Here is a 22,600-nt window from a genome sequence, read left to right on the forward strand (position 1 = left end):
GGTCCACAAAGCGAAATATCTTTGCAAGTTATAACCAGGTGAGTGTTTTATGAGTCTTTCCAACTACACCTTCCGTGTTGGTTCAACTCACTTGAGGCTGTTACCTTGATAACCTGCCGAGCTTATTGTCGTGACTTTGTTTTCTCCTCCACGCTAATCACGTTCTCTGACAACGAAAGCAGACCGCATTCTTGTCCATCCCACTACCCCCCCACCCTTCTCTTATTTTGTTCTCCAAATCTGTGATTCTGCCGCGTGCTCCAGTCAGTGTTGCAGCCGAGCAGATTTAGTTGCAGCAAACATTTCCTCAGCCAGACAGACGCGGTCCTCTCGCTCTCTCTCTCTTTTTTTTTCTCTCTCTCTCTCTCTCGCTCTCTATCTCTCTCTCTGCGCGGCGGTACCACGTTGTTTCTACATGATTTTATTGTTCTTATCCGGCGATAACGCGCTTTTATTTCATGTTCCTCTTTCCCTTCACGTCGGGCTATGAGAACGCGTGTGCGTGGGAAATAACCACACAGTAAACATTGCAACCGACGAGATTATAGGAGAAGATATATCTGAATCCGACGCGGCTCGACACAGGTAAGAAGAGGCTGAGCACGTCTGGCGCAGTTTGCAGCAATAGCACTGCTCCCTAGTTTAATATTGAAGCCACGTTGGAGTCATTTAAAAGGCCTGTTGCGTGGAGGCTCAACGCTGCCTTTGTTATCGTAAAATATAAATCATATTTAGTTTAAATGCTGCTGTGTGGATACGAACACAAGGCTTTGGTTGAATGCAATGTGCAGGGATTTTATTGGATGTGTTTCAAGTGCATGTTGTTTTTCTTTTGTTGACACGTCAGAGATTAAAAGGGCATAATAAAAATGTTCATTACAGTTGGCAAAAAGTGAGGAGCACCTGTAGTTTCCTTCCTGGTTATCTGTGTGTGTCTGCAGGATTTTGCCTCTGCATGTGGTGCATGCGGTTGAGTCGTTGTGTAGCCCATAGCACGCTGTGTTGTCACTACTTGCCTCTACAGTACTTATACTGTACGCAGCTCCAGTGCCATTTTGGCTCATTTAATAATGCAGCCAGTTATGACATGTTCAGCACCCTCCAGGATGTGGCCTCGACCAGTCTAGCTAGTTGTGTCTTTACTTTATATAAACATTGATGCACTGACAACTTTCATAAGCTCAAGACAGGGATGTGAAATTCCCAGCTCATAACCAGCAAAGTAAAATGAAAGCTCCAGAGCAACCACTTTATATGCAGTCTTTTCTGAATTAAAAGGGCAACAGGAAACTTAAATTGCAAGTGTTGCATGCTTCGTGCAGGCTAGGTGGTCCTGTGCGACAGGACAGGCTGGTTGTACGTTGAATGGGAACTGTGGTGCTTTAATGAGCTGAAAGGATTACTGATACTTAACCTAATTACTTTGCTCCCTCCTTCCTGGCTGCTAGCCTTCACTCTCATTGTGATTTATGGATCTTCCACCTTATGCTTTTAACAAATCACCTTGTCATCAACATTATCCTGTTCTGTACTTGCTGTCGATGCTCCCAAAAGAGCTGACTGTTTCGTGAGCTAAACAATAATCATAGCTGGAGATCAGAGTTGTGTTTATATAGATATTCGTTACACAACTAACGGCGCCTCTAAAAAGGAAATTCGCCAAGCTTTTGGGAATGAGGGATAACATTGATGCGTGAATCCAAACTGACTATATGTGTATAAATGCTCATATTTATCAATGTGTTTCCCCAATTGGTGAAACACTGAACTCCATAGTTGTATGATCGCTGTGCTCTCAATTGGATACATTCACAACAATAATTCACAAGTGCAATAATGAAGCAAGCTTATGTTTCCCAACACTTTCAACTTCTTTTAGTTCTTGAAGTTTAGCTACATTTTCAATTCACTTAGTGCTCACTTAATTTTCTAAAAGTCTTTCGGCTCGTTAATTTTAGCTGATGTATCCAAATATTATATTTTCAGTACTACCATCTTTCATTATCTGAACTATTTCAAATATTTTATATTATATATTTTATAAAACATGGCGTTATTTAGTTTTGTAACGCCTTTCTTCTCTCTGTAAACCTGCTGTATTAGCCTATACCACGATATAGTCACATTTGTCATATTTCTTGAAAGCTCTGAATTTAGAGGATTTAAAAAAAAGTAGAATTAAAACATTTATAAACCACCAAAATGGCTGTCGACCACTGGCAAGAAAAGTCCCTTAATATACCCCACTGTCTATACCGTGATTGTGCAAAAGAAAATAGCAGACGGAAAAATCTATGAGGAGAAATAAAATGGGTTTTGTGTTTGTTTATTTGTTAATGTGTCAACTTACCATTGGCTTATTACATGCCAAACAGTTTTATCGATGCGAGGCTATCTGTCAGGGTGAGCAGATAAGGTGCTGTCTGTCGAGGTGGCATCCACACCAGCCATAGTGCAGACGTCAGAGCTTCGGTAAAGGTTACACTGTCGGTAGCCCTTTGGTGCACCGTGTTTGATGATGGACGCAGTGCGCCGGAGTCAACAGCAGTCACCCCCCTCTGTCCTCCTTATACTGCCCCCCATCCTGTTCCACCTCCATGTTGACCCCCACCTACTGCTGGAGCGCCTCTTCTCTCTGCAGGCACCTGGTGGACCAGCACCAGCATAATGTTATAACTGGGGCGCTCTGTATTTATTAACCATGCCGCATCCCTGTAAATTATTGTTTATGCTGCATTGTAAAGGTCGGGACAAGTTCAGTGGGCCTGGATTATTTCTGTTCAAAATGTAGACTCTTTATTACAGTTCTCCTGAAGCCATGTGGGAATAAGTTAAAAAATAAAGTTGAGTTTTAATTTAATTTTTACATTTCAAGTTTATCAGTTTATTAGAGGTGACATTATCATTCTATTTATGGATTAGTTCATCATAGAAAACAATCTGCAACTATTTTCAGTTTCATTTATTAAAGCTTGATAGTGCAGGTTACAGCAGCATTACAACCGTGTCAGACAAACACAGTGGTCGACATGTTAGACCATTTAAAAACTATTTGTAACACTATTTTAGACAATAATACCATTTAATAGCATGAAGGTAATAACTGTTTTAGTTTTTACCTCCTCAAATGTTCAGATTTTTAAAGAAAAAGTTCTACATTTCTATAAAGACGTTAATCTGGTGGTTATACCAGTCTGCTGTATTCATTGAATAATGTGCAGATTAGTCCCCTAGCTGCTTTTTACCCAAGTTAGTGGTGAGGCTTCATGAATGGTTGATCTGTCGGTGCACTTTAGTCCAGACTGAAATATCTAACTGTTGGATGAAATAATGGCCATGCATTGTTTTTACAGACATTCATGGTACCCAATGACTCACACAAGAGTACACATAACCATGTGGCTATTTCATACAGACTATTTGAATTACCAGAAGACATGCTACTGTGATATATATCTATTTGGAGATATGAAATGACTCATATGGTGATAGAAGATTTTGGCCACGCCCAGCCGTCAAGGTTAAACCCGCTTATGAGAAACCAACCGATTAAACATATTTAATGTTTAATTTGAATGTCAGAACTGTTAGCTTACTAATGGCGCTCACTGGTCGTTGTATTTGTGTCTGAACATGCCGTAGCAAACACACACACATCATGCCATGGCAGGATTTCTCTATTTTTAACTGCCTCCATTGTCTTCCAGTAACCGTAAAGGGAAGGCTTGATTAAATAGTGGGTGAAATCTTCCTGAGGGCGAATCTCCTGAAAAGCAGAGTCCTGGCAATTCATATGAGCAAGTGAAAGGTCATTACTGTATACCCAAAGGTGCAGGGTGTCCTATAAACTAGAACAGCACTGGAGGAGAGACAGCGTTAGCTGCGCAGCTTTCCAAGAATTGTCGTAATGGCAACTGTGCGCCATTTGGTGTCTGGTGTGGCGAGAGTGAGGCGTGTGAGGAGTGTTGCTGAGGAGCATTTTGATGATGCGGGTTGCATATTGCTGAGCTGAGTCTGTCAGCAAGGGCGCTTGACACTGATGTGGACCTGAATGCAGGACAGGCAAAGCTGCAGGAGGAATGCTTGTTTTGTCTGCCTGAGAAAAGTTTCTATCGATCTGTAGGTAGGCTGGGAGGAGGAGGAGGCACAGACAAGCATAATGGTTAAGCAAGCAAAGCAGTTGCTGTACCTGCTCATCTCTCATTCCTGCCTCTCTTTTTTTGTTTTGGGCTGGGATGTGTCTTTGTTCTTGTGTTTGAAGATGGGTGTATCAATTCAGTTCCCACCTCCCCCTTATCCCTCCTTCTCCCACTCCACTGCGGTGTTCTCCTTCTGGGCTGTCTATCTGCATGCAAACACACACACACACACACACACACACACACACACACACACACACACACACTCTCGTTCCCTCACACTCAGACCCCCCCCCCGTCGGTTCCTCCGTCTGGGTCTGCCGCCATCAGAAGCATGGACTGATAATATCTGCTCCTCCTCCTACTTTTTGTACTCCTCCTCTCGTGCATCTCGCCTATTGTTTATTCACTTTGTGCATTGATGTACTACCATGTTTCATACAGGACAGCCTTCTTTCCATTTTGACCAGCTCCAAAATGCAGTTTGGACTTTGCCTCCTCTTGTGAAGCTGATTTGTATTTTCTTCCCTAAGTATCTTTATTGAGCCACCTCACTGATTGTTATCTGTATTCTGTTAGTGTCCGGACACGTCGCCTCTCCTTGCATCCCACTGCAGTATAGTCCACTGTTTGAATAAGACATGACTTACTCCTCAACATCTGTGAGAAGCTGCCTGGAGTCAGAGTTGTTGTACTGTATGAATATAAGCATGTGGCTCAGCCATGACTGTGAAAAAATCCTGGGAGGAACAAGGACGGGCTCCGTGGAGGGAGGAGCCGCTGTGGAAACTGCCCTGTCATTGGTCGGTGATGTGCTCTGAATGCCAGCAAAAGTCTGTCCGATTTGCTGGAGCCTTGCATTGAGCACAGCAGCTGCAGTTGTGAAGAACCCCCCACCCCCCAGACCCCCCATGCTCCACCCCCACCCCTCTCTCTCTCTGCCTCTCTCTTTTTTTTCCTTTCCCTTCACATTAATAACTGTCTGGGAATCATCAGTGTCGACCACACACGTGCCAGACTTCAAGGACACCGCTTTTTACAGTATACTGTAGCATGATTCATTTGAAGTTAGCCAAGTACTTTCTGCTCCGTGGCGCTCAGGGGAGTTGAAGTGACGTCTCTGTCCTGCCTGCAATCTCCCTCCATCCCCTCGCTCTTCCTCTCTCTCTTGTATCACTTAATCAAGACATAGCTTGCCCTTTCCTGTTCATTGCTGCCTCCCTCCCTCCCGTATGCTCTGTTCCGCTATTTGTTTGTCCTCGCTTTATTCTCTTTGGCTCTTTCCCTTCCACGCTCCTGCCTCGTGGTTCTCCTCGCCCTTCGTTTAAACAAGCTCCACACAAGGTTGTAGCTTCACATTAATGACATTTTTTCCCTCCTCAACAGGCTGCTTATTCTTTGTCAGTGCTCTGAATTAATGTCCTGTTTTTACAGTCCACAGCAAGACAACAAGAAAGGACATGCAGAAGAGAGGCAAGTGAGGAGGATGACAACAGAAGAATCGACAACGGCAAAGGAGGGATGAGAAAGAGACTGAAATAAGAGAAGGAAGTGGAACTCCAAAGTGCCTACTGCGAGGGGTCGTCTGCCGATGTTAAGCTGCTGGATGAGAGCAGGACGTGGCTCAGTGTGTGTTTGGCCTTGAATGGAGGCTATATTTTATCCTGACAGCCACAGAGTCATCCATCCCACGTTGCTGAGCTGCAGTCCCCACATAGCGTGAGCTGAGCCGCCACCTCGTCTCATCACTGCAAGGACACCATCCCTAAAAGGTTCTGCTTTGGTTTCTGCTCTACGGAAGTCTTCTTTTTTTTTAGGCCGTTCAAACACAACTGCAGTGACTGCCCCAGCCCCGGCCATGTTGACGTGAACGTACCAGTGACTTACGGCGGGCGTCAGTCGATTCAGGTGAAGGCACCGACGCTCAGTGTCACATGCCAGAGTGATGTCCTCAGAGTAGCTCCTGTTTTTCCTTTTTTTCTTTTCTTCTTGGAGACAGAGCTGGCCTCTGCTCACAGTCTGCCACCTTTATCTCAAACTTCAGCTGCCACTTTTCCCAGGAAGAACTAATAAACATTCCCTAAAATACACCAACCAGAAGGACTCGCTGCCTATTTGCACTGAGGAAAAAACAAGAATATTTTTGCTGGATCACTATTAGTCACCCTTGCTCCCATCAGACTGTTTTCTGTCCATCTGCCCTCATCGCTGCTCAGTGTTTGTGAGCGACTCTGATCACTGCTCAGTGTTTGTGAGCGACTCTGATGGCTGTCAGCATGACCATGGGACGGGACACCAAATGGCTGACCCTGGAAGTGTGTCGTGAGTTTCAGAGAGGCACCTGCTCGCGGTCTGATGCTGAGTGCAAGTTTGCTCACCCCTCCCGGAGCTGCCATGTGGAGAATGGCCGAGTCATCGCCTGCTTTGACTCACTCAAGGTAACAACGCAACAGACATCACACCCCTTGTTTGTTAAGACACATGCGTTGTGAGCTGTATTAAGGTAGTTGATGCCTTTTGGCACTGCGTAGTATTAACACACAACACACACACACACACACACACACACACACACACACACACGGATACACACAAACCTTCCTGTCTTGTTTTAAAGCAGAGGTGGTCTTTTGTCAGGTGAGGTGGCCCACCTTCGCTGTATATATATTAAATAAGCGTGACTATTGTTTTGGGTGTCATCTACTAACTAAATTGTTACTAGAGATGCGTCAGGAAGTGAGTGGCTCATCACCTCAGCTCAAACATTTCCTGGAAACCATACAATTATGTCAGTTGGTCAGCTAATCCACCCTTTTTACCCCCACATCAAAGCAATTTTCTCAGACTTTCTCTTATTTCTTCTATGTAACCTTCTGATCATGTGTTTTTTAATATCGTGAATTACAGTGAACAATATTTTTTTAAGTCTCTCGCAGAATGATCACTTTTAAAAATCTTGTGTGTCATCTAAAAATAAAAACATTGGTCAGTTATCATCCAGTGATAAAAAGGTTGATATAGATCAAATATCTTAACACGGTATAGCTATCTTATTTCATACTTCTATATACTGCATATCATTAGTTATACAGTTAATTGAAAACGTATGATGAAATATCTACATGTGACTGCTTTTGGCTTATATTGTGACACCAGACAAATAATATTCTTTTCTTTAACGGCCATTTTTCATAGGATATCATATTATTGAGAGATGAACAGAAAAGGGGAAGAGAGGGGGTTTTACTGCCATAAAGCAGTCTTGATCATTGCAACATTGCCTGCAATGATGTAATACAACAGTTATATTAAAGGTATAGTTACCACATGTAACTATATGTTACATGTTTTATATACACCCAACAAGTAACATAGTTGTGATGGTAATAGATGTAGTTGCTCTACGGTCCAGACTCACAAATATGGAACAAGAGCATTATTGGTTATTGGTTACACTAATAAACCGAGCTCCGAGCTCTTCAGCTAAGCCTATGGTGTGGATTCACTTTTATTAAAAACAAATCCACACCCTACAGTCAATCAGAATTGAGGATTTACCGTCAAAAAAACGTGTTATGCTCTGAAAATAAACACATATAGATACGTATGTTAATGTCAGAGGAAAGGCTCATGATTTAGAAGATATTTAATGTGTTAATGTTGCTCAGCCAAGATGGAAATTTCTGGTGAAGCCACTTTGCCGCCCTTCTGTCCGTCCGTCAGGGATGTGGGCTTGTGGATCGTGCCGCTTCAACATCACTTCAGCTGCTCTCCTGACTCTCGTCTCCAACGCAGAACCACAACACTAGCTCCACTCGTACACAGCGGAAAAACCAACAGTCTGAAGAGTGATTATGCTTTACTGCATTTTAGAAGAGCTCCAACCATCAGTAGACAATAGCGCTAAAATAGAGAATATAGACTGTTGCTGTTTCGGCGTTTGTGTTTTGCTCGACGGGCTTTTTAATGCAGAGGAAAAGTGAGACCCAGACAAGGGGCTCTCTGTCTGAGTGCAGCTGCTGTCTCCTCGTTTATTGAGTTAGAATTTATTATTCAGCCATTTTTCTGTGTTATGTCCTCCAGAGCAGGAGGGAGATGGAGAGGGAGAGAGCGAGGGAGAGAATCAGAGAGGGGGGCCTAGCAACAGCACAGGAGCGCGTACCCATTGGATAGTTTGATCTTCCTGAGTGGCACGGCTGTTTTTAGCACAGAGCAACAGCCTGGCTCTGTACAGGTTGCATTGATGGGAGAAAGAGGCGAGCTGCTTTGTACCAAAGGCAACGAAGAAGCATTAAAGGCCACTTTCGATTGTTTGAAGCCCCGGGGTCATGTTGTTAGAGAAAGAACTGAAGTTGGTGACAGTTGAAGGTCAAAGCGGCTTTCTTTATCAGAAGCTGCAGCGAGGCTTTAGTGCCAGCACAGTATGTCAACAACCACCTCTTTACAGCAGTGTTCCTACCCCCATTGTTGGCCAGCAGTATTCTTAGATGACTGACGTTGTTTTTGGTTGACTAACTGGAAAAAACAAAGAAGCACCTCGCTCGAAACGTTCTACAGCATCACTCCTTCCTCCTGCTCTCCGCCCACCCCTCCCTTCTTTGTTAATTTTATGGATTTATCTGCTAATGGCCTCCCTCCTCACTGTCCCTCCCATATCTGGCATCCCCGGCCGGTCCAAGCCGACCACTGTCCTTCCCTGTTGCTCGTCCATTAGCTCCGTCTTGATGGTCTGAACCTGCTGCGGGGGGGGGGGGGGAGCTCACCGCCTAGTTCTTTTTACCTTGTTAACTGGAGTGCTGCTGTCATCTCAAATGATTAGTGTGGACATCACATCTGCCCAACGCACAGCAGATTCAACAGCAGTGTCACTTTTGGATGACATGGTTGGGCTGCAACTAACAATCATTTTCATCATCAATTAGTCTGCAGAACACTTTGTCGGTTAATCTTTTGGTGTTTAATATGACTATAAATAGATTAAAATGCTACGTAGACTTTTTTAAAGGGCTGCTTTTGTCCAAACAACAATTGTGAACCTAAAATACTCATAAAAACCTTTCCTTTTGAGAGGTTGCATTCAGCATAATTTAGGCAAGACAAAGAGTTTCTAGCAGCTCTGTGAGGCTCTCTGAAAGTGATCATGATTCATTGGCTGAGTACCATGGATGTCTGGACCAAATGCCATCTTAATTCATCCAATAGTGGTTGAGATTACAGTCTGAACCAAAGTGTAGGACAGACCGACGGTGCCATCAGAGAGTCAATCAATTCGTCAAATGGCAAAACAGTTTCCAACTTATTTTCAAGCGATCAACTAATCGACTATTTGTTTCAGCTCTAAATCATCGTCACTTGTGAGAATAAAGCCAAACTCCCTGAACTGAAGCTCGAGCTTGTCCCATATCAATATACAGTTTAGATTGGTTTATTCATTATATTTAATCAACGTCTCACCTCTCTCATCTCTCTGAAACCATTGACAGCACACTTCTGCATTAACTGGGACTTTCTCTGTGTTGCGTAGGGTGTTGCTATGGCAACCAAAGGGAGATTCCTGACCCAATACTCTCCTCAACACCACGTTTCATTGGCCTCTTTCTCCAACCCAGATTGTATAGCTTTTATACATGTTTTGTTTCCATGTCAACGTTTTTGGTCCAACTTTTGTTTTTTTGGAGGACACAATGCATAAAATGCATCATTATGCTCATTAATAGGTACTTTTCATTCCCTGCGTGTTTGAGTAGGCTTGCTGGCCCCGTGGGACTCACTCCTCATTACAGACTCATCACTAAACACACAGCTCGCTGATGCAAAGCTCGCTCTCATGCAGCTCCAGTGTAGGCAAGAGTGTTTTTGTGAGCCTTGTGTACCATTCAGACCACTTTTCAGTTTTGCTTGTATGCTTTTTGTGTGGTGTGTGAGATCAGGATGCTGGTAGAGGAGACATTGCAGTTTGTCCTATATAGCTTTACTGCTACTGAAACCCTTTTTTTTTAATACGTCCTCATCTCAGCGCGACATCATCCATCAACGTCAGAGTCTCTGCACCATGACGTCAGTTTGCCTTCAGAGTTCTTTTATTCTCCGCTGCCAGTTGTGCGGCACTCTCACCCTCCCGTAATGTGAGCCGGTTGGTGTGGGTGTGGTTTGACGACAGAGCATGTGGCTGATACTCAATGGTGGTAGTTTAGCGGGTTAACAGCTCATCTGCCTGGGCCAGACAGCTGCTGTCGGCCCAGGGGTTTAATGGAGACTGCAGTTTTTGTGTTGACCTGCAGTGTTCCTGCAGCACCATCTTCACCTTCCCCACAGACTCCGGTAGGGAGGAAGGACACTGCCGTAACAATGTTTGGGCACAAAATGAATTGCCTTTAGATATGTGGCTTAAAATCTGATTTAGGGTTTCACTAGAAGCCAAAAATGGCAAGTGGAAAAATGAGCTCCTGATCAAAAAGGTCTGTGGCTGCTGAATCGAAGAAGCCTCAGCTGACTAAACACTGAATTACAGCAACGTACGTTAGTATTAGGTGGTGGAAATGCTTGATTTGCACATTGCACTGATCACCAGATAGATTAATCAATGATACTGACATGTTTGAAGGGGTTATCGGCTCTTCAGAGGAACTACAACTCCAGTTCTACATCGTTCAACATTTATCCAATATTCAGTTTAATTTATAACCCACACTATTGATGAGCTATGTGACCTCTGGGAATGTTTTTATAAATATATCTTGCTATTTTACACACATTCATTATGAAGGGAATCTGCTTTGCTGAAACACGTCTAAGACTTTGCCGTTACCCAAATGTTCTGCCTCCGTTGTGCCTGGATGTGATTAATAAGCTTTGCATGCAAGACAAATATAAATGCTTTGCCTGCACAGAAGCCCAACAGCAGACTATGGCTGCACAGCCAACATGATTCATGTGTTCATGAATAGTACAGTAGGAGTGCCGTAGTTCTGTGTTCATTAGATTGGCATGTTTATTTTTATATATTTATTTATTTTTATTGGGTCTCACTGTTCCAATATAAAAATACTTAATAGAAACTTTCTCTTGAGTTTTAACCTCATGTTAGCAAACCCTGTTCCCCCTGAGCAAAGAGTACTAAAGATCATAAAGAAACCAATAATCTAATCTAATAATATGATGCGCATGGAATACTTTTGATTTTTTTTATACGTATAAATACATTATGCTGATAATGTTTGGTTTCAATGCATTACGTTGTGATGTTTCTACTCTAACGGATCTGAAGACATCCACCACCACTGACAGTATTGTACAAGTTTCTGTACAAGACAGACAAAACATTGTCATGAGAATAAAATAAGCTTACTGGTCTCTGTTTCCCATCTAATCCCATTTTAGCTCTAAACATAACAAGTGCATGTGCTGCTGTCAGTCATATATGCATCGTAGTTTATTTAGTGACTGATACGTACCAGGTAGAGGTAGAGATACAGAAACTGTTGTGCAGGACGGTGAGAGTGGAACATGTGTTCTCACTCTCCAGCTTTATTCCTAGTCAGTTAGGTTTATCTGACATATGCTGTGCCTCTGTGGCTCAAATACTCCACCTGTCATTTCACATGGCTATAAAATAATTTGTTACGGTATAAAATGAGAAGTACAGTTTGACTGGCTCAATGGCTTTAAGATAAATGACAGCTAGTTACATTTTCTACTTTTTGTCTATGCTCAGATTGTTGTTGATTCCAGTGCAGGATATTTGTAATGATGTAAATAGTTTCACATTTCTGATGAATTATCCGATATGCAATCTTCTGGGACTTCATTAGTGCTTTATCTCACCAGAATTTACCCTATGTGGTTCTTCTCTGTAAACACGCTTGAAAATTGATGTTTAGTTCAACAAATTGTACTTTATTATACGGAGGAGTGCTCTGCTAAACTCAGATCAGTTGCAGCAAAAAGGTGAGCTTTCCATGTCGACGCACACCCCGGATTGATTTAGTGTTACATTATTCTCAGTGTCACCCCGGCTGTCTGCTCTCGCACTCATCTTTCCTCCCTCCTCTCTTCTTCTCAGGGGCGCTGCACCCGTGAGAACTGTAAATACCTGCACCCACCGCCTCACCTGAAGACCCAGCTGGAGATTAACGGGAGGAACAACCTGATCCAGCAGAAGGCCACGGCAGCCATGTTGGCTCAACAGATGCAGTTCATGCTGCCCGGAACACAGTTGCAGCCTATTGTGAGCAGCTACAACTACGTCTTCACATTGATTGCAATATATTTGAAAATGTGGTTTATTTATTGAAACATTAACTGCACTCCGTCTACTGTGAGTGATGTTTTAGCCAGCAACAGAGTGGCAGTTATTTTGACGTTCATTTCCTCTGACTTCTGTTCTCCAATAAAGATAAAATAAGCAATACAAATAAGCCTTATTCTGTCTATTATTTAAATGTACACCATATTTACAGTGACAACTATGCAGGATTTTCTGCCAGATATAAATCATTTGGTTGTTTGATTTATTTTAGTCTTTGTTATATCTTGAAACGTTATATTCAGCTCCCGTGAAAGTTGTCTACTTCAACCTTTTGAAATGGAAATGTACAACTTGCTGATTAAAAAGTGACATGCAGAATATACACGTTATTCATGCACAGGTAATGACACGTGTAAAGTAGTAGTGGCATAGCAATGAGTAACTGCATATTCCTCATTTACGTGAAAAACAACAACACAGTACTGGTTATGTTACCACCAAATCTTCCCCTGGAGCTCTGCCATAACTTGTTTATTCGGTCTCCTCTCTGCCCTTCTCTCCCTCCCCCAGACAACATTCCCAGTGTCGCCCTCCCTGGCAACATGCCCCAGTATGGCGTTCAGTCCCTATCTGAGCCACATGGGCACCGGCATGGGCTTGATGCCCGAGTTGCTGCCCAGTGCTCCCCTGCTGATCCCTGGGAGTCCCACCGGCCTGGCAGCCATGGGCAACGGCACCTCCGCACAAAAGCATGTGCGCACAGACAAGCTGGAGGTATGCGGCATGCGCGCAGTTGTTGTGTTTCTATGTTTGGCCGAAGCACGATGACAGGTAAATGTTGATCAGTGCTCCCGCTGGCCCCTCCCAGGTTTGTCGAGAATTCCAGCGGGGTAACTGCACGCGGGGTGAGAGCGACTGCCGCTACGCTCACCCCCTGGAGGCCGGCATGGTGGACTGCAGCGAGAACTCTGTCATCGTCTGCATGGACTACATTAAAGGGCGCTGCAGCCGAGACAAGTGCAAGTACTTCCATCCGCCGGCTCACCTGCAGGCCAGGATCAAGGCTGCACAGCACCAAGCAAGTCACAACACAGCGTCCGCAGGCTTGGTGCGTACAAGGGACTTCGTTCTTCATACCAAAAATAAACATTAAATGCTATTCTATGATAAGCTGAACACACCGGTGTGAACCAATAATGACCTTTAAAAAAAAATGTCATTCACCAATGAAACCGTAGAATGTGTTCTTGTTCTCCACTTGGATATTGTGTACTGATGCAATGGAGGAGCAAGGTATCGCAGTATCCCTCCGCCAGCTTGACATTTGATAATGTAGTCTGGGGATTATGTTTTTCATGAATGTCTGCTACTGTGCATGTGTCTGAGCCCGTACTCTCGACTACAAGGGCTAAAGTTAGCATTGAGAGCAGCTGTAACATAATCAGGTCAATCTGCAGTCCTGGTGCCAAAAAAATCAGTATTGGAAAAAAGACTCAAAATAGTATACAGGAAATCAGAAACTTATCAAGGGTTTATATACGATGGCTTTCATTTAGTTTTGTTGCTGTTCCTATTTACTGCCTTATTGTAAAAATAAATCAGGTTTATCAGGTAGTATAATAAAAAAACAAATATATTTTTGGAATGACAGCTTGACATCACAGCCTAATGTGTGACTAAAAATGTATGTTGGTTATTTTCCACTGTAGTTTGATGTTTCAGCACCGGCCCCACTGGTGAATGAAATCATAACAATCCCATTTCGCTCTTGGCCTGACCTCTGGGCTGTCCTACATCACTTCAGCTAATCTGCAATACTACAGTGTCCTCTTGTGGTGGTAAACAGAAACATCCACGTCCACCGGATGTTTAGTCTTTAGAGCCCCCGGTGTATATTTACTCTGAGATAACACCAGAAAATAGCTGACTTTTTATTGCCCTTTCAGGCTCTGCCTCCAGGCGCCATGCAGCCGCCACCAAAGAGGCCGATCTTAGAGAAGAGCAACGGCGCTGCCATCTTCAATCACAACATGTTCCACTACCAGCAAGCGCTGGCTAACATGCAGCTCCATCAGCCAGCCTTCATCTCCACTGGTGAGTCTCCACACACACAGAAACGCAACACTAACCGCTACCATACATGTAGGAGGTAAACTGGACTCATGCACTTTCATTGTGGGCAGACGAAGCTAAGGGCCTTTATGTGAAACGGTAATATTAGGTAACATTGTGGGATACAAATATACAGTTACAGTTATTTTGCAGGTGTAGTTTCAACAATTGCATGCTGTGGCTTCTCTACTGTATAACATGGCAATAAAGTTGTAACATATCGTAACAGCTGGCCTTTACTCCCTTTATCCCACCACACTTCTCTTCTGTACCCTTTCTGTTGTGTTACTTGCATTTTGCTTCACTCTGGGTTGATGTGTGAGGAGAGTTGTTGAAGCCATTAAAGTTACGTGGCAGTAATCAGTCCAAAAAACAGACAATAAACTCATCAGAGTTGAGCCATTATGTGGGACGGTCTGTGCATGGATTGGTGGGCGCATGCAATGCAGTTTCCTGGAGGTTCTTCTCTTTAAAAAGCAACGTTGCATGTGTTGCAGCTGGCAGCATACATACAGTGAGACAGAGCAAAGGAGGTAGCCAACCAGTCCTACTACTTTCAACCATATTTAAGGTCCCATTATATGATCTTTTACATTGTATTGGTTTTCATGCGTTTTGGCTTTAATTTAGATTTGAAGGACGGGTTTATAGGAAGAAATTACAGCTGGAACTGTTAGTAATAAGTACTTAAATAGTGGATTGACAGAGAATCCATTGCCAACAATTTCCAAAACCATGTAATCGTTTAACTCATTTCTCAAGCAAAAATACCAAATATTTATCTATTTAATATTTATTTATTTTTCTCTGTTTTACATAACAATAATTATAACTTGAATATTCATGTTTTACGGTGTTGGTCAGAAATTATATGAAGTTTGAAAGCGGCACCATTGGCTGTTAAAATGAACTATTTCTGGACTTTGATATATGAAGCAATTATTCTCCAGCTATGATGGAAGAAATAATCATTGCCCTAGATGAAACTGAAGATGTGCTAGTGAAATAACTAAAAACCTATAGGGACATAGAGTGTTAATGAAAATGCCATATTTGGCACATAATGATACAATTGACACGAGCAGGTGTTGTGTCATGTTAACAGTAAAGAAACAGGCTCTCAGACTTGAATTATTGATATGCCACATGCCTACATTAGGGTTTTTATCTTAATTTCTTGCTGATTTTATATGCAACTTCTACAAGATACTAATGCTGAACAAAGCGTCAATGCCTTTTGTGTCCTTGACATGATGTCGCCCATGTTGCCTGCACTAACATGAACCTGTCGACTCGCCTCGACCTGCTATTACCGGCGACCCCTTCGTCTTGTCCTTGTTCTCTGCTCTCATCCATCTCGATGTGTCGATACAATATGTGACAGGCTCTGTTCTGATGCCCCCAGGAGACATTAGTAGGTCATCTGTATCACAGCTGGAGATCAGTAACTGTGTTAGTGGACAGGAGCCCTTATTTAATGATTGATTGATTGATTAATTGATTGATTAATCGGATTAGCTGCTGGAGAACACAAAGACATTATTCTTGGAGCTTTCATCCCGTTGTCTTCTTCATTGCATCACGTCTATGTGTTTCGTCTGTAATCACATTGATGTCCTATTTGTTTAATGAGTCATGCTTTGTGTCATTCATTCATTTCTCTGTGCGAGCATGCCTGGTATGTGTACATGTGTGCATGCATCTCTTGTGGGGCTTATGAGAACCCCAGACGCTGTGGTGAAGGGACTCCCTGTAGGTTATCCCGGCTCAGACCCGGCCTGTACCAGCTCCCTTAAACCTCCCAGAAAAAAGGCTAAACTAGTCTTAGTTGAACCAAGTGTGGAGCAGTGTTTCATTGTGGCTGTGTGATGAAAATATTAACAAATCTGATACTGAACACATCAGAATAGATTTTAGTTTAATCAAAATGTGAGGATGGCCAATGCAGTTGCTTTTACCAATTTAGTAATTTTACATGTTTATTTGTGATCCTAAATAGAATCCAGAAATATAGCATTAGATGATCACGGATCTGGCTATATCAGAAGCCAGGCTTCTGATCTGTGATCAGGGTTGCAAAATTCCGGGAATATACGGGAATTAACGGGAATAAACTGGAAATTTTGGGGTAATTTAACTGTATTTACCTATGATCACCACCCCCCAACCCAATTTTTTAGTGTTTTTCCCTGAATCCTTTCAGCTCTAAATGCTTTCTTCCTGGACCTCATCAACGTCCTCCTCACTGCTGTAAAAAGTTAGTCTACTGTATACAAATAAACTTGGTATTAAATTGAACATGGCTTCAGTTTACCAAGTAATCAATATGCTAGGTAATGACAAACAGTGTTGGGAAAGTTCACTTTCTACATGAACTAGTTCAGTTCATAGTTCACACATTTTAAAATGAACTAGTTCAGTTCATAGTTCATAATTCAAAATGTTGAACTAAGTTCACAGCTACGCAACTCGGCGCTCTCACACTTGCCAGGCATAGGCCTGAAACGTTCAGACACAACACTGATGACAAAGACGTTCAAAAACGTTTATGTTTCTGGCAGACAATGTTCCCAACCAGCTGCATTCAGGGTCCAGCTGAGCTAGGTGTGCATAGTCTTGTTCTCAACTACATTTAAGTTCCCTGTTATATGCTTTTGCAAATAAACTTTTTTTTTTTCAAAATTCCCAAGACAAAATTCCTTTGGAAACTTTCCGGAAATTTACCGGAAACTTTCCGCCCCTTTGCAACCCTATCTGTGATCATCTAATGCTGACGCTTTAACAATGATATATATATATATATATATATATATATATATATATATATATATATATATATATATATATATATATATCATTGTTAAATATATATATATATATATATATATCAAAATATACACACAAAGACAAAGAAGAAAAAGTTTCAGCTATTGCGATGCTGATCTTAATCGCAGTCACAAATCTTGTTGATGGTAATCACTGCAATCATGTGTGTGCGTGTGTGTGTGTGTGTGTGTCTTTTTGTTCTCCATCCACAACACATTTACAACTGCTGCATGCTGATATTATGACAGTGATATAATGTACCTGTCAGTAAAAGTAGAAACTTAAGATGCAGAACAATGAAATTAAGTTTCCAGGTTGTGTTTAGCTGCTGTAAAACAACGGCTGCAGTTAGTCCAGAGCTCTTATTTTTTGTTTACTTTGGCCCAGTTAGGAACTCTACCGCTTAAAGCTGTACTCCTTTGATTAAGCATTGCACGTCCCAAATCATAACATCCTATATTTACCATAATGCAAGAGCATAATTGTATTTAACCCTCCCTAACTATTAAATGCACACAACTTGCAAAGTTTATAAGAAAAGTTTTTTTTTTTTTTTAAAGGCGTTGCACACCCACACAGGTGTTAAGATCTCTGGTCAGGTTGAAGTGACCAAACTCTATGTACTATTAGCAATGATTACAGTGTATGTTGACCTGCCCCAACACAACAACAAAACCAGCAGAAGTGTGAGTGAGATGTCTATTAAATGTCTTTGTATTTGCCCACACAATCCTGAGAAGAGGTCCAATGAGGAAACATAAGTGAAAACTCCTGTGTGTCCGTACAGGAGATTTAAAGATATAGTCACTGCATTGCATATCACATTTTTACCATTAGTGCATACTTACAAAGCACATACTGTTACATACAGAATACAATCAACTGGGACAACTGCTTGGTTTCATTTGAACTGGGAAGTTGTACATTTTCTAATTTTCCCGTCAGACATTTCTACTGGAAAGCATCCTGAAGCCGTACGAAACCCCACCAACCCTGACCTCAGAATCCAAGATGGCTTCTCTGCGTATCAACAGTACAAAAGCTGTATTAATATGCTGTTTATTAGCACGTCTGTCCCATTAAATCAGTCATACATACAACATGTCAGATTTATATCTATGGACATGTTTCTACGGTGTTTGTATGTGCAAAATACCGACATAATGTGCTGTTATTAACTGGTATTGCTAATAATAGCTAACCTTGCAACAGGAAATCCTTTTGAGTTTTCGGACTCGTTGTACTGGAACGCGGGCAATTCGGGTGTGATGTCATTCCGTGCTCCGACGTCTGATTTCTGAGGTAAATGGAATGGAGCAATACTACTTCGTTGTAGCATTGCAAATTGAACTTTGACCCTCTTGCTCATATATCAACTGGGAAGGGGATTGTGGCTCAGAACAGACAGACAAGCTCAGTAGGCTGAGATAACCCCTGCTGACATCATCAGGGGTTACTTTCTCTCAGACTGTCTGTTTTCAGGATGTGATGACCAATGACTTGTAAACTCAGTTTTCCTTGTTGTCCCAAAATTAGACATTATCATACCCACCTCGTTTTTTATATTAATTAAAGATGCTGGAAGAAAGCAGATCACACTGTTGTTGTCCAAAGCACCTTCATCGCAGGACATTTATAAGTGGAATATAAAGTAAAAGTGAGATGTTGAAATTTATCTTGCAAAGTCAGTCACTAAATCTGATATAATAATTTATGATTATCCACTCTTTCTAAAGAAAAGATACATTACAGTCACACAAAAGCTGTGACATTCTTGTCTTATGAATCATTTGCTCCCTCCATACACATGCTCTGTCCATTTGAATACAATACATCAGATACTCCCGTCTGATTAGATTGTATGACTGTGTATTGCCTTGTTTGTTTAACTACCATTTGTTAGTGGAACAGTGCATTTTGTTTATTTATTTTAACTGGTTTGCTGATTTAAAAATGTAGTTTTCTTTACGTTTGCATGTGTCTTGATATTTGTTCATCCTGGCAATATCACTTGACTTGTGCCATGACTTTTGATCAGACACATTTTGCCATGGTAACCATATCATTCCTGTCCTCCTCCCCTCCCCCACTCCTCCCCCACTCCCCGCCCACATCCTCGTCCTCTGTCTTTCGTCTGACTCGCCCGAATAAAAGTTCCCATGATGCACGGTGCCACCACCTCCACTGTTTCTTCGGCTTCGACCCAAGTCACCAATGTTCCTTTCGCTGAATCTGCCGCCTCGAATCAGGTTTGCTCTTTCGTTTCAGTTCTCTTTTATTTTTTAATTTATTTTCATAGTCTTGTTCATCAGGTTAAAGAAACACCTGCCTGTAGTCACATTTATTATATTCACATTTCATCTGTCTTCACTGTGCAGCCTGTTGTGTTGTGAGCGAATGATAACAGTTAAAATAGGCAACTGTTTTCATCTAAATGTCATAGTTTGGTCTGTCTCGGTCTTCTTTGTAATTTATGGACAGATGGTATGTGGTCTGGCATTGGCAGCAACCCTGCTATCGTTTATAATTCTCCTTTACATACAAGTTGTCTTCTACTACACAGATTGGGGCACATTTTATAATAAAAGTATCCGAATAGCAAGAGGGTTTGGCAGTTGCTTGTGGCTGTGCAATATAAAACAATATTTATTTTCAATTAATAAGTTTCTATTACTTGTATATACTTAAAGGAGTTGTTAACCACCAATCCAATTTCCGTGTAACATGGTTTTTTAAAAGTTTTTTTGGTTGTTCCTGGATTAAAGAATGAATTTAAGAGAGAAAATTTTAATCGCAGACTTTTTCAACTATAATGTAATAGCTGTTAGTGACTTCATTCCAACAACCATAGTAATAATTATTAAAAAATATGTAAATAAATACAAATATTGTCATGGTTTGGCTCACTTGTTAAAAGAAAATACTGGCTTTACCGTATAAATATTTTGCACACAAACTGAATCTGACTGAATCGTCAACTGTTTTGGGGCTCTTTGTTTCAGGGTGAATTCACTGCTCCTCCCTCTCTCTCTCTTCCAGTAGACCCCTCCGAGCTTCTGACTCCTGATCCAGTGGAGCTCCAGTGTGTTCCCATGGAAACCCATTTCTGTCAAGTACCCAAACTGCTGGTGGCTGCTCCGATGACCCTAAACTCAGTAAGCCTTTCCCAAAACCCCAGTTAAAGCCCCCGAAACCATGCGCACTACCAGGGCGGTCATCTTTTCTGAATGCAGCAAAAATGTGCCTCGCCTACAGCGCACACTGAATGAGTGTGAAACTTCCTATAAGATGTTATGAACGTAAGAAAGCTGCGGTGATGCACGCGATACAAGCCTGGACGTATTACTGTTGCTTTAACGCAGCCATCCTGATACATACTGACTTGGCTGAGCAATAGAGATCCCTCGTTCGTACAGACATACATGCCCACACCTTAAAAGGGCAGCAGACACACAAACACACACACACACACACATTTAAGACTACATGCCCTTTATGGGATGGAGCAATCTCATGATGCGACCCAACACTTTTGAGTCAGAAATCCTGAAAAGCTAATTCTGGAAATTGAGAGCATTCGAGCGGGATATGGACCCTCTGCTGGTCTACAACCAGTACGTACCGTCCAAATGAAAGAGTGTTTCATACCATGTCATGTTTACGTTTCAAGATGGCTACAAATGTAACATTTGTGTTGTACCATGTATACCATTCAGTGTGTTCTCATGGTCTCATCTTGCCTGATGAAACGCCAACGAGTTGTTGTTCATTTGTTTGTGCCTTTGATTTATCTGCTCAGCTGCAGAGGAGACTTAGTTTCACAAATGATTCAAAACACTAACAGCATACATTATTACATGTTATTTTCAATTAAAGGCAATAGCTGTTGTTACATAAATGTATCAACTTATAGCTCCTATTGTAAGAAACTAGGAATTACAGTGATCGGTACTTCAAATTGATATTGTTTTATGAATGTAATTTGAATCACAGTCAGTATCTGCTACTGATGGGATAATAGCAGAAAATTAGACAATACTTTTCATGTAATGCAACAAAATTAAAGAACTACAAATTGATGGAGTGACATAATACAATCGGTACTAAAAGGGTTGAAGCTGAGAGATTTTAAAGAATGTGGCTCTTAATTTCTGGATTTAGGAAACATTTCAAATGTGACAATATTGTTAAAACAGTTTGAATTTGAGTGATGTGGTATCATTAGTCGCGGCTGGGCTAGGTCATTGTCAATAATGGAAAGGTTTGTTTGTCCCGTTTCCTCCATGAGTTGATATCAAAACATGGTGTTAAAGAATGACAATCTACACGTCAAGTTCACTTCTTGGCATCAGCCACAAACCCAGATGTCATGTGTTTGCTCAACTCACCTGGAATTATAGTACACACACAATTATATTTCTGAGAGTCAGACTTTTATAATTGGCACTTGTTAAACTTTAACATCTGATGTCAGAGCTATTGCACAAGATGGAAGCTGGATTTGTGTCCTGATGTTGTGCCTAAAGTCTGTGTGTGCCAAGTATTGGTTGGTATATGCTCGGAGCTGCCCCATTTAATGCAATATATGAAAAATGTATATGTCCCTCTCAAACTCAGAGATTTTATTTAAAAAAAGGCTTGTTTGTGTCATTCTCTCCCTTCATGCGGCTTTTCGATTGAATACGTGGCACAAGATTTGTATGTTTTATGGCTCTTCAGGGAGAAAGCTTAGAACTTGAAAATGTCCTGTCTGACTTTATAATGTGTTGTCTTTTCTAATGATGTGTCCTTATTGTGGAAAGTAGTAGGACTCTGAATATTGCATCCACAGCTGTTATAACCAGAATTGAGCTATGGTAAAGTCAGGAAATGGAGGAATAAATCACCCGTTTGATGTCTATTGTAAAAAAAAAAAAAAGATGAAAAAAAAGTTGGATTTTGGATCTCAAAGGACAGTAAGGAATTGCTTTGTAGGTGCGAAAGATTGTGCGTAACGGCTCTGGAAACTGCGCTGAAATCACTTTCATCCAAATTCAAATGTGCCTCTTTCAAGTCTCCTCAAGCCACCACTGTCAATACACTGTAAGAACAGACCAGTGCTCAAAACTAGAGGTGTCGTTTGGTACGTTATTATAACAGTAAATCACATCTCTACAGTACTTGTTTCCTCTTTGAGACAGCTGTGCTGTCTTATCGTTTATGTAAAGAAATAGATCAGTGAGTCGAGTGCATACTAAAAAGACAATGAATCACATATTTGGTTAGTTGTAAATGC

General features: G+C 41.7%; 1 protein-coding gene across 6 annotated transcripts; it reads left to right on the top strand.

Annotated features, from left to right (window-relative positions):
* The first annotated feature begins 266 nt into the window (after nt 1-266).
* mbnl3 (muscleblind-like splicing regulator 3) lies at nt 267-21,404 on the top strand. Of its 6 annotated transcripts, none has more exons than XR_004610034.1 (9): nt 284-585; nt 5,574-6,577; nt 12,202-12,366; nt 12,958-13,161; nt 13,256-13,495; nt 14,334-14,481; nt 18,538-18,627; nt 19,480-19,574; nt 20,365-21,404. XR_004610034.1 is itself a non-coding variant. In XM_034543315.1 (8 exons), exons 2-8 carry the CDS (start codon nt 6,404-6,406, stop codon nt 20,365-20,367), a joined length of 1,029 nt encoding a protein of 342 aa, XP_034399206.1. In that variant the 5' UTR covers nt 267-585; nt 5,574-6,403; the 3' UTR covers nt 20,368-21,404. The 6 variants fall into 6 exon arrangements, 4 of the variants coding, with proteins under 4 accessions (XP_034399206.1, XP_034399204.1, XP_034399205.1 ...); XR_004610033.1 differs by lacking the exon at nt 284-585 and adding an exon at nt 5,094-5,483; XM_034543315.1 differs by lacking the exon at nt 18,538-18,627 and having other exon boundaries at nt 267-585.
* The last annotated feature ends 1,196 nt before the right edge of the window (nt 21,405-22,600 follow it).

Source organism: Cyclopterus lumpus, chromosome 10 (assembly GCF_009769545.1).
Source record: "Cyclopterus lumpus isolate fCycLum1 chromosome 10, fCycLum1.pri, whole genome shotgun sequence".
Classification (NCBI taxonomy): Eukaryota; Metazoa; Chordata; class Actinopteri; order Perciformes; family Cyclopteridae; genus Cyclopterus; species Cyclopterus lumpus.

Coding starts and splice junctions, on each gene's coding strand:
- mbnl3 (XM_034543313.1), top strand. CDS start 6,404: ATGGCTGTCAGCATGACCATGGGACGGGACACCAAATGGCTGACCCTG. Junction 6,578..12,201: donor CCTGCTTTGACTCACTCAAG/GTAACAACGCAA, acceptor TCTTCTTCTCAG/GGGCGCTGCACCCGTGAGAA. Junction 14,482..19,479: donor GCCAGCCTTCATCTCCACTG/GTGAGTCTCCAC, acceptor CCCGAATAAAAG/TTCCCATGATGCACGGTGCC.